Source organism: Clupea harengus, chromosome 7, assembly GCF_900700415.2.
Source record: "Clupea harengus chromosome 7, Ch_v2.0.2, whole genome shotgun sequence".
NCBI classification, from domain to species: Eukaryota; Metazoa; Chordata; class Actinopteri; order Clupeiformes; family Clupeidae; genus Clupea; species Clupea harengus.
The window spans coordinates 22237989-22250488 of NC_045158.1; the positions used below are offsets into that span (position 1 = coordinate 22237989).

The window sequence follows — 12500 nt, forward strand, 5'->3', positions numbered from 1 at the left end:
GTGCTGTGGAGACAACCGTGGTGAAATGTGGACTGAACGTGAGGTGGGAAAGATTATAGCGTTTATTTTTTGTCTTTTACATTTTTAAACCAACCCAAAGGTATCCCAAAGGGGTAGAGTTCGGGTGGGTCGTGGTGGAAAAGCCTGTAGGATAGCGGTGCTAGTGTTTCTTTTCAGTACACTTCACGGCCACAGTTCCACTGAGCCCTTCTCACAGAGTGGCACATTCATATCTGCCCATGTGAGTCTGGCACTCCCACAGCCAGCTACTCTTACAGTCATTTGTCTGAGCCTGTGCGTGTCTATACCTGGCTTTGGAGGGCATCCTCACTTTAATCTCGTAAGTGTTTAGAGATCTGATCCAATCTCTGGTGAATTGTGAATCAGATGCATTCTCATTGAAAAAGGGAACATACAATAGTGCACATTTTGGCTTTTCCATTTTGATTCTGAATGTTAAGAAATGCCTCTACAAAAGTGTGTGAGTGTGAGTATAAGTGTGTGTGTGTGTGTGTGTGTGTGTGTGAGAGAGAGTGCAAGTGTGTGTGTGTGTGTGTGTGTGTGTGTGTGTGTGTGAGTGTGAGTGTACGTGTGTGTGTGTGTGTGTGTGTGTGTGTGTGTGTGTGTGCATTTAAGTATAAGTGTGTGTGTGTGTGTGTGTGTGTGTGTGTGTGTGTGTGTACTGGTAAGGGTGAGTGAGGGTTAGTCTATATGCCAAGGAGCAGCTCAGTCAGGCCAGGCAGGCAACTGGAGCCCTTCCAGGAAGCAGTCAGTCGTCTGGGTCTGGCGTTGGCCACAGAGCCTAACAGCATTAGCTTCGCTCGCAGCCTCCGTGAAAAGACAATTACAAGCCATATGGGGCTGGGGGGTGCCTGGGTGTCTGTTGATGACACTCCCAGATCTGTTATCCCAGACAGAAACCAAATCTGGCCCTGGTCTGGCCCTGGTCTGGCCCTGGTCTGGCTCTGGTCTGGCCCGAAGCCGGTGCTGACACCACGTGGCAGCGCTCCAGGGACAGTAGCTGACAGGCTCCCCACCACTGATCCCCTCTTTGCACTGTAAGCCTGGGCAGCAGATGTGTCCAGAGTACAGAAGGCTGGGGAGCCGGGCTGGGCTTAGCCTTTGTGTGAGAGGATGAGGCGAGGAAGGGGGAGGAGAAGAGAAGAGAGGAGAGGAGAGGAGGAGAGGAGAGGAGAGGGGAGGGGAGGAGAGGGGAGGGGAGGGGAGGAGAGGAGAGGGGAGGGGAGGGGAGGGGAGAGGACAACACCTGTGGATGCCTCGGGCCCTTATTTTACAACAGGGTAGAAGTGGCTAAATGAACAGCTACAACCTAATAAGGGGAAATGGACAGATTATAAAAGGGGCTTTTCTACCTCAAATCTACCCCAAATATTCTCATGTTTACTTTACTTGAAGTGGGATTATAGTGTTAAATGTACCTCCCCTCAGCGACTTTATAACAGGGTAGCCTCACAAGACAGTTTTTAAACATAAACAACAAGAAATGTATAGGAGTCGAGCGAGTTAATAACACTCAATACACAGACGGGCTGTGTCCTGTCCTGTTTGTGTTCTCAGTGACAGAACAGTGAAAAGCTCTTTGAAGGCTTGTTTCTACAGGAACACCACCGCCGCATGAGTACACACAGTGAGTAGTGAGTCCCAGCTATGGTAACAAATAGGCGAGGTAAACCTCATGTGAAACGTAACACTTGTTGTTTACTTGGTGTTCTGCTGCTCTGGGGTGTCACGGTCAGTGCAGGAGATGATTCATCTGTGACCGACACTTAGACCTCACAACCCCTATGACAGCAGAAAACTGATCCTCACCTCGAGCTTCTCGTTCAGATCCTTGTTCATGTTTTCGTATTGCTTTGTAAGGTCCTGGTTTCGTTCCAGAAGAGCTTTTCCAAGCTTAGCAGCAAGAACCAAGTCCTTCTCCTTCTGTCGGAAGAGCGACAAAAGGTCTGTGTCCTGTCCGTTGACGGGCGTCTCCAAGGCCGTCAGTTCTGAATCCTCCACCCGTTCCCCCGTCAGCATGGCGAGTTCCTCTTCCAGCGCCATCCCGAGACCCCCGGGGCCGGTGTTTAGCAGCGAGTGTTCCTGATATTCTTCCGTTTCTTGAGGCATGTTGTTGCTGGGATCCAGCGTTTCCTCTATACGGTCGCTGTCCAGCTCCGATGGTGCTGAAATTGCGGCCGAAGATGTGTGGAGGTCTATGCAAAAAGCAGACATCGCCACTCGGCAGATACAAATGTGACGAACTGATTTAAATCCACTGTCCCCGCTTTCTCGGTGGGTCGATGTGACCTGGTCCTCGCGTTTCCTTATTTATCGCCATGGAGAGGGTTCGGTGGAATATAAACAATATATCCTCAGGTAGGACCAATGAATCGCAATTACACAATCTGCGCGGTTGTCGCCTGTCACCAACAAAATATCTTTCTCCTGAACTCCTTTCCCTTGAAGCTTATCCTGATCTGCTTCTTAATCCTGGGAAATGTAAAGACGTCTCCGATGCAGCTAATAATCACTTTGTCGTTTGGCTCCAGCGGCGTCCTTTCCATTCACTAACCTCCTTGATGAACGCTCACCAGCGGTCGGCGTGTCCACCCCAGTGCGCCGGGGTCCCAGGTCCCCATTCTTCTTGCCCTTATACCGGAGGCATTTTGCAGATCCCCGGCCCTGGACAGAAATACCGAGATTCCTCGCAATCCGTGCGCGCGAGCTCGACCGCCCCACCTCCTCTCTTTCCCTGAACGCGCTCGTCGTAGCCTACGTCAGAACAGCTACCTGTTACTTTCGGTCTCTCATTGGTCAAAAATGATAACGCCATATGTTATTGCCGCGCTGCATAGTTGACGTGGACGTGTTATTATTCACTGTAAGGACATAAATACTGGGCGCCAGCACATGGTTGCATGGCGCGAAGAGACATTTTTTAAATGTGTGTGATGGCGCAAAGATTTATAATGATATCTGTTTATATCATTGCCACTTTCGGGCTGCTCCATCAGAATCCAAAAATTGAAGAAGTGCATTCAATCTGCACACACACGTACAAACACACAAACGCACATACTCACGCATGTATGCACGCTCTCTCTCTCTCTCTCTCTCTCACACACACACACACACACACACGTACACATTCTGTCAGTGTTTTTGATGTTGGCACTAGACCTGACCCCATTCCTGCACAGTGGGAGTTCTCGCCCGAAAACAACAAACACATCGCACAAATACACATCGCACACCAACACACACGCAGGATTAGAGAGACCCTCTAATCTCCACGGCTTGGAATATCCCCTCTCATTCCGATAGACGCCGGAGAACGGTGTTATTTCAGAGGGCAGCGTGAGGATCAGATCTCCGGCATATCTGCTATATCAGGACGCAAAGAGGCTTACAGACCCTCGTCCAGGTCCCAACGCATTGCTTTCCCACTGAAGCGCCGTTGCCAACGCCTTTAATCTCAGCATGGAACCCATGTAATCACGTGCTCTCAAGCAAATATCCAAATGTTTGTGCCCCACTGAGGTGCCTGTGTACAAGTGGAACAGCTGTTCTGCTCTAGGGTTGTTTTTTTGCCTTGGCATTTTGTGGGGCACCGTTAGACTGTTAGCGACATGGCTTTGTGTGTGTTCATTACACGGGTGAATGCGGTAGAGAGAAGACTAACAGATGATGAAAAACAAAGCGGCTTTCTGATAGACCATAAAGTAAGTCACAATGGATGTAGGTCAACGTGAAACGGCACGTTGGGTTGGGTGGCTCTTTCAGTCGCGACACTCGTGAGATCACATAGGATAGCCCAGAAACACGAGCGCTCTGATTTACCGCCAGAGTCTCTCTGCCCACTTTAATCTGCATCAGTCACGAGCAGCTGGGCTTTCCCGGTAATTGGAGGGAGAAATTACCGTTCTTTGCAGCAGTAATGATTTTTTTTATCTGACTGTCTAAATGGACTGCATAGGAAACAATATACGTCTGAAATTGATTCAGAAATGTAACACATTAAAGCCCTCCGTAGTAAGTCAATAATATAAAACATATAATTAGAACTGTAATAAGTTTGTTCATTCCCTATTGCATCTTGATTCTGTCATCAGTGTGCATGAAAACACTATGCTAATGTAGATTCCAGTTCTTATTTCAGCCTGTACACAACATCAATCCATGCAGACTGTGTTAAATAGTCGTCAACATTCTTCTCTATATTTACGTGTGAAAAATGAATTAATGTCCATTTAGTCTCATCTGGTTTCTGAAGTTCAAAAACAGAATCGCTTTTCCAAAGTGCCTAAGGAAATGTTGTAGCCGTGGGCATTATGAGCTTTACGAGAGAGATACAATGGACGTTATGAAGTCAATAGCAACTTTGTACTGACGTCTTATTTTACTTTATATTCTTGGTTACTCATTGTGCAGACAGAAATTGAATTGCCATTTGATTGTGGAGATAGAGTAACAGAACAAATTGGAGATACTGAAAAAGTTCTGTTAGATAGTAAAACAGCCAAGAGTGTTATTGCTACGATTAGTCAACTGTCTGCCGCTGATTTTAACGCGCTGAATTTTAGATGATCTCGATAAACCTCGGGTAGAGCGGCAAAAGAGGACGCATACTGTCCTCTAGTGGTCAATCTGGGTAGCGCAATGTTGTAGTTGAAGGCGTGAATGCGGCAAAGGCAGGCTGCAAGACCTCGGTCTGTAGATTTCCCCTGAGCATCGATCATTCCCTGATATCGACAGACTCGAAACCGGATCTGACTCGGCTCCCAGCCCCGAGACCGTGCCAAAACCTTCCCGTCACAGCCTTGAACATTCTAAAGCTTGGGAATGCCTTACATTTCTTCTGTCATGGTTTGATCACTAATGATTTTGATACAAACAAACACACACACACACACACACACACACACACACACACACACACACACACACACACACACACACACACACACACTTAATCTGTGCAAAACCCCTCCTATGCCTCCTCATTTCCCACAGCATTCGGGTGTAAATGTCCAGAACCAGCCATGATAGAAAGGCTGTGATTTCATAAATACATTAAAGCAAGGGGTGGGGGTGACGGTCGCCATTGGTGTTGTTCTATTCTATTTAGACGAGGGGAACTCCTAGTCCTCCAGTACACAGGCTGCAGACTACACACTTGGCCAGAGATGCTAGGAGTGTTATGCTCATGACCTTTGATCATTTACATCATGTTAAATATGAAAGATAGATCCTCTCTCCACCCCCTCCTCTCTCTCTCTCTCTCTCTCTCTCTCTCTCATACACACACACACACACACACACACACACACACGCACAAACACACACACACACACACGCACACACACACACACACACACACGCGCGCAGACACACGCGCAGACACACACACACACACACAGAGACACACACAGATATACACACACACACACACACACACACACACACACACACACACACACACACACATTTTAATACTTTTATATGGATTTTAACACAGAGAAATAATTACAGACTGAAACATCAATGGAAGCATGTTGCAGCTTTGTACAGATATGGATCAGACACAGAATGTTCACAAACACACACACACACACTGACACAGACACACACACACACACACACACACACACACACACTCTCTCTCTCACTCTCGTCTCTTCTCTTTTTCTCTACTCATACCAGCTCATTGTGTGGGCAGAGCTTTACGGTAAACATACATACATGCATACCTAAACACACACACACACACACACACACACACACACACACACACACACACACACACACACACACACACACACATACATACATACATACATACATATGCACATACATCAGCCTCTCTGCTCTCAAAGTGACTACCTGTGTGAAATAGCTTTGGCTTTGGCAGACGATCCCCATTACACCTGCAGTTATGTCTTAGTCATAATACATGTCTATATGTATTTATGCACAGCTAAAGAGTCTTGTGTCAGGGGAATAACCTCTATTGTGTTCAACCAGCCTTATGTAACACGTCCACTGCCTTAGTCATTGTTCTGACCCGCTATCCCCCTCTCTAGACTTTCACCTTTCATTCCAACAAATAAGTGGTCTCCCTCGCTGTTACGCAACCCGACTTTTTCTGAAATGAGGACAACTCTGCTGTTTGACTACAGTATTCTTCCCAGAGAACTTGGGGGTCTTATGTAAGCAGTCTGTGCAATGACCACGAGTTCCTCTAGAGGGCGACCCAAGCAATCTGTCCTCTCATATCCTCACTATTCATTCAGTTATCAACTCAGGCACAGTCAGCGGCTCACAGAAATGAGAAGGCAGATGGATCAGGCACAGTTAGCCCTGCCTCTGCTGAAGGTCTCACTGTCTCTGTCTCACTATCTCTGTCTCTGTCTCACTATCTCTGTCTCTCTGTCTCTCTGTCTCTCTGTCTCTGTCTCTGTCTCACTATCTCTGTCTCTCTGTCTCTGTCTCACTATCTGTCTCTCTCTCACTATCTCTATCTCTGTCTCTGTCTCACTGTCTCACTATCTGTCTCTGTCTCACTATCTGTCTCTGTCTCACTGTCTCTGTCTCACTATCTGTCTCTGTCTCTGTCTCTGTCTCTGTCTCACTATCTCTATCTCTGTCTCTGTCTCCTGAGGGAAATTTCACCAAATCTGAACCATCTCCTGTGTTAGCTTCTCTGGCTCCCCTCTGGCAGCCCTCAGTTTCGTCAAATCTACAAAATCTTTACGCATTAATCTGTTCGTTTGCACTGGGATTTGAATTACCCTCTCTGTCCACATTCAGGGGCACTTAACGAGCTGAAGCTCTTTATTGTTACATTTCTATACTATATAATACTATAATGCATTATATAATGAATAATAATAGGATAAATGCATTAGCTTGTACACAAATTATTAACATATGTATGTAGGTATGTATGTATATATATGCATATATTGTATCAGCTTCCAGGGTTGTTATTGACTGGACATTGATGTTACTGGCTGACGATCATGTGGACTGAGGAAATGAGCCTCCTCTCATGGGAAATCTAGGAAATGCTCAGAACCCTGTCTCTTCACTTCTGGACAAATCTATAGCTCTTGGACAGGTAACAAGACTTCACATTCGTGTGACATTTACACGAAGCCATGAAAGCCAACTAGGCTCGAGCTGTAAGCTGCTTCTGTAAGCAATCATGACGAGGAACTTATCACTCGCTGGGGCTGACGCCAGAGCTGACACCTCCTGTCTCTGCTCAAGGAAGAGAGTGACACATCAGAGGAGGACTGTGCCAGTGGGCCCTTAACCAACACAGCTAGCTGCTGCTTGCTTCAGGAAGTGACATCAGTTAGAGCACTCAAGTGTTCTGCAATGGCGGCGTTCCAGAACTCCCGCCTTCTTCCTCTCCTAACAACCTCTACCGTCTCCATGACGACCACTGACACCTTGCAGGCAAACAGACAGGAGTGTGACCTACAGATCAATATCTGTGTCATGAATGTGGTCCACTGATGAACCAGACCCCTGGCACCGAGCTACTGTTAGGCTCAGTGTTTGGAGTGAGACACTGAACCCACAGTGATGTAGTTGACAGTGACAGTCTTACATGACTGACATGATACAGCACTGACATAATTGACATGATACAGCACTGACATAATTGACATGATGCAGCACTGACATAATTGACATGATGCAGCACTGACATAATTGACATGATGAAGCACTGACATAATGAAGGAGATTTTTTGAGAGCCTCCTATTGGGTAAGGTGGCTTTCTGTAGGTTCAGTAAGGATCTTGGGGGAGGTCTGTTTTTAAACTATGCTCAAAGTTTAGCCACAGGGGAATGACATCATAAGGAATTAATATTGAGTTTGAAATCTCTGCGTTCTTCTTAGTAATCTTCAAACTACAGAAGAAGCTGTAATCAGATACTCTTGAAACAATCGCTGAGGCTCGTGACTCGTGTGGCTCTGTTGTGCCTGACAGCAGGTGTTGTGCTGCCGGTGTGGTGACTGACAGAGGGAGGCAGAACCGATCCGATCGGGGTTGTTTTCACTGGGACTGCAGAGGAAAACCTCCTCTGTCCTCCCTTCCCCCTTTCTCTCCCAGCCACAGCCACATCCAATACCTTGTTGCTTGGTAACATCACTAGAATGCGGCTGCATGAGCTCCCGGTCTCTGCTTCTGTGAGTGTGGTCCTCTCCTCTCCTCTCTTCTCTTCTCTTCTCCTCATCCGTGGTGATGTTACACAACCACTTCCATCGGTGACAATGCGCGGGCTTAATAGGCTATTAGTAACAGTAACCCTTCAACATGCTGCATGCACGTAAATGTCATCAAGCACTCTACTGTATGTCCCCAGAGAGACCGAGAGAGAGAGTGTGTGTGTGTGTGTGTGTGTGTGTGTGTGTATTTGTGTGTGTGTGTGTGAGAGAGAGAGAGAAAGAGAGAGAGAGAGAGAGAGTGTGTGTGTGTGTTTGTGTGTGGGTGGGTGTATTTGTGTGTGTGTGTGTGTGTGAGAGAGAGAGAGAGATAAAAAGAGACAATGGGAGAAAGAAAGATAAAAAGAATGAGAGAAGAGGTAGATAGGGAGAAAGACAGACTGAGAGTTTCATAAATCATCAGGGGATGTCAGAGGGGGGGGGGGGGGGTTGAGATTCAGGAGGTCAGTGTTGCTCAAAGTTCACTGCATGCCTCTCCCTGATAAGCCACCCATGAATACTGTACACTTTTACTGTGAGCTAAGGCGTCCATCTCGCACTCATAGAAATGGAGAGTCTAGTACTACTAATGTTAAAACAGGAAGCTAAATTGAAATAAGATGACAGATTTCGATAGCGTAACATTTGGTGTCAATGATTGGATTGGATTCAATGTATGTATTGTCTTTGCACAGAGTACAGGTACAGAGGCAACGAAATGTAAAATGATCCCTATTTTACATTTCGTCCTATTCCCAGGTCCGGCGTTAGATCTTGGCTGGACCCTGATCCTGGATCTGTCTCCTCCTCTCTCAGGGTGACTCAGAGCATCCGTCTGTTCTTTCATGAATGCTGATAATTGCGCAAGCAGTAGCCCCGACCACATTCGGGCTTGACGCCCATGGAGGACACGGGTTCGAATGTCATTTCTCCTGTCCACTCCCCAGCTCTTCTCCCTCTCATTTCCTGTCCCACTCTTCACTGCACTATCAATTAAAGGCACAAAAAGCCCAAAAATAAATCTTTAAAAAAAAATGAATGCTGATAATTAGCTACGCTGACGTGAAAGCAATTAGCCTGAGACAACAGCGCATCCAAACTCGGCAGACAACTCTGACACTACGGCTTCACAGGGCTTTTAAACTTCAGTCAAAGGCAAAGTTCAGAGAGAGTCACTGCCTAGTCAGTGCCGCCCCCCACCCCCTGTGTGCACAATGCATCTTTGTGTCACATGCTGTCATATCCTAAATAAAGATTCTGCTTTACATTTCTGTCTTAGGAACCGCTGAGTGCATTTTGCCATTTGTGTCATTCTCAGGGATAATGTGTGGGTGTGTGTGTGTGTGTATGTGTGTGTGTGTGTGTGTGTGTGTGTGTGTGTGTGTGTGTGTGTGTGTGGGTGCGGTGCATACTCCAGGTGTGAGCTGACATCAACTCAGATTAGTACTGAGTGCTCAGGTGAATCTACAGGGAGATGTGTTTTGGGCTGATAAACCACTGATTGGGGGAAGAGAGGACAGGAGCGCTCCTGACAACTACACAGCTGGGGCACGTTTCCAGAGATTCTTCGCTGTGCAAAGACCATGGCAACCAAGACAGAGAGGAAGTGTTTAAAATGATAATCTCTCTCTATCTCTCTCTCGCGCTCTCTCTAAAAATGGCCATTGCAAAGTGTCGCTTTCGGGGGAAAAAAAAGCCTCTGAGCGTGTGTGTTCAGAGGGAAACTATCTTTGTGGAGCACTAATGCCGGTGCAGCACGGAGAGAGAGAGAGGAGAGGAGAGGAGCGCAGCGCAGCGGAGTTTAGGCAGTGACTCAGACTGCCTATATTGCTGTGATTAGCCAGAGCTACGGCAGAGCAGGCAGCGAATGAGTGAGTGAGTGTGTGTGTGTGAGAGAGAGAGAGAGAGAGAGAGAGGAGGAGGGAAGAGTGTATGGAAAGAAAGCTAGAGAGGGTATGTAATAGAGAGATATAGTGAAAGGCAGAGAAAGGGAGATTGAGAAGGAGGGAGAGAGAGAGAGAGAGCGAGAGAGAGAGAGAGAAAGACAGCGAAACAGAGGGTGAGAGATAAAAAGAGAAAGGGAGGGTGGGTGAGAGAGAGATAGAGAGAGGGAGCGAAGGAGAGAGGGGGTGGGTGAGTGAGAGCGAGAGAAATAGAGAGAGGGAGGGAGAGAGAGAGAGGGAGAGAGGGAGGGAGGGAGAGCTCAGCTGTGGTGTTTTTGTAGTGCATGCCTTGCTGTTCTACTGTAGAATGCAGTCTATCTCCTCTCTATTCATCTTCTCATCTCCTCCTCCTTCTTCTACTCCTCCTCCTTCTCCTCTCTGTCCATCCCTCTCTCCCTGCACTCCTCCTCAGCCCTCTCGCTCGCCACACTTCTCTTCTCTTCCTCATTCATCAGTTCACCCTCTTCTCTCGCTCACCTGGCTCTGAGAATGACACCTTTCATCACCAGGACCCAGAGGAGCCAGCGTCCCTTCCCATGGCTGCCCAGGGACCCCTCACGCTCTCGGGCTTCTCTCGCCAGGACCCGTCCCTTCTAGGCTGGCTCTCTGGTGCAGATAGTTGTCAGGTAAGTGGGAGCTGGGGGCAGTTTTGGTGTGGATGGATGCAGCATCTGTGGATCTTGCTAGTGGAGTAAAGTGCCCAGAGACTCTTCAGTAGTGGACACACTAATGAGCAGAGGAGATGCTGTGTGTGTGTGTGTGTGTGTGTGTGTGTGTGTGTGTGTGTGTGTGTGTGTGTGTGTGTGCACATATGCGTGAGTGTGTTTTTACAGAACTTACTGGTGTGTACAGTACATTCCTTTCTTTCTTTGTGTATGTACTGTAAGTAAGACTTACAATTACAGTTTGGGCTGTGTGTATGTGTGTGTTTGTATGTGTGTGTATGTATAAGACTCCCAATTACTGTATGGATGTGTGTGTGTGTGTGTGTGTGTGTGTGTGTGTGTGTGTGTGTGTGTGTGTGTGAATAAGACTCACAGTTACAGTTTGGATGTGTGTGTGTATGTGTGTGTGTCTGAGTTTCTGTGTAATTTTATGAATCTAACAGTTGTTAAGTATCGTAATGGAATCGGCTTGTTCTGCAGCTTTTTAGTCTAAGCGTGTGTATCCATGGGAACTCAGTGACCTGCTTGTTGCGCGGTGTGTGTTGGCATAGCATGTGCGTGTGCAGGTGGCAGCATTGGCAGGGGTGCAGTGCCACGGTCGCTGGCACCGGTTGGCATGTGTGCCGGTGCAGGTGGCGTCCCAGTGAGTGGCAGAGACCTGGCAGGGAGTCACGACACGGTGGGGCTCGGAGCTCTGAGCTGACTCTGCCTCCTGCACAGTACTCTCTCTCTCTCTCTCACACACACACACACACACACACACACACACACACACACACACACACACACACACACACACACACTCACACTTTGTTTACTCACCACAACTCTCACAGGACATGCAGCCTTTTGTCCTCTCTGTCACTTTTTCTCTCTCTTTCTCTCTCTCTGTCTCTCTCTGTCTCTCTTTTCTGTCATTCATCTTTCACACACATATACAGTTTCTATGTTTGTGTGTTTCTTTCTCTATCTCCCGCCTCTCTCTTTCTCTCATACGGACATACTCACAAATCCATACAGTTTTTAAGAGCCAGTTTTGCTCCTGTTCTGTAAGAGATCCTGGATGACTTAGTGGTCGTGGCTGGCTGCGGCTATGGAAGTTGGGGATGGCAGTCTTGTCTGAGTTGAGCCCTATCATGCTTTCCTCCTTTCTGCTCCCCTTATCTCCTCTCCTCTCTTCTCCCATCCTCTCCTCTCCTCTCTTATTTCCTGCTCTCCTCTCCTCTCCCCTCATCTCCTCCTCTCCTCTCCTATCCTCTCATCCTATCCACTCTCCTCTCCTCTCCTCTCTCCACCTCTACTCTCTTCTCCTCCTCTCCTTTCCTCCCCGTTTCTCTCCTCTCCTCTCCTCTCTCCACTCCTCTCCTCTCCTCTCCTCTCCTCTCCTCTCTCCTCCTCTCCTCTCCACTCCTCTCCTCTCCTCTCCTCCTCTCCTCTCCTCTCTCTTCTGGTGCACTACTGAAGCTCAGGCTGCGTGTGGTGTTGTGGAGTGTGGGAGTTGCTGCTGAAAAGAGCCAATGGTTCAGACTTATTTCTATGGAAACAGAATGTGCCCCCATCTTTCAGCACAAACACACACTATCTGACGTGTGTACACACACACACACACACACATTTACATTACATTTACATTTAGTCATTTAGCAGACGCTTTTGTCCAAAGCGACGTAC

The 12500-nt window shown here is 47.5% G+C and overlaps 2 protein-coding genes across 3 annotated transcripts in view; one reads left to right on the forward strand and one right to left on the reverse strand.

Moving 5' to 3' along the window:
• bicdl1 (BICD family like cargo adaptor 1) overlaps window positions 1-2754 on the reverse strand; it is a 48584-nt gene extending 45830 nt beyond the window's left edge. For both annotated transcript variants that reach the window (XM_031570864.2, XM_031570863.2), the window contains exon 1: window positions 1831-2754. In XM_031570864.2, the coding sequence (XP_031426724.1) occupies window positions 1831-2235 (405 nt within the window). In that variant the 5' untranslated portion in view covers window positions 2236-2754. The remainder of the gene's footprint in view (window positions 1-1830) is intronic.
• Window positions 2755-10388: 7634 nt separating this feature from the next.
• The window catches only part of LOC105891590 (citron Rho-interacting kinase), a 63385-nt gene continuing 61273 nt past the window's right edge, over window positions 10389-12500 (forward strand). The window contains exon 1 of the mRNA XM_031570871.2: window positions 10389-10790. The gene's annotated coding sequence lies outside the window, so the exon portion shown is untranslated. The remainder of the gene's footprint in view (window positions 10791-12500) is intronic.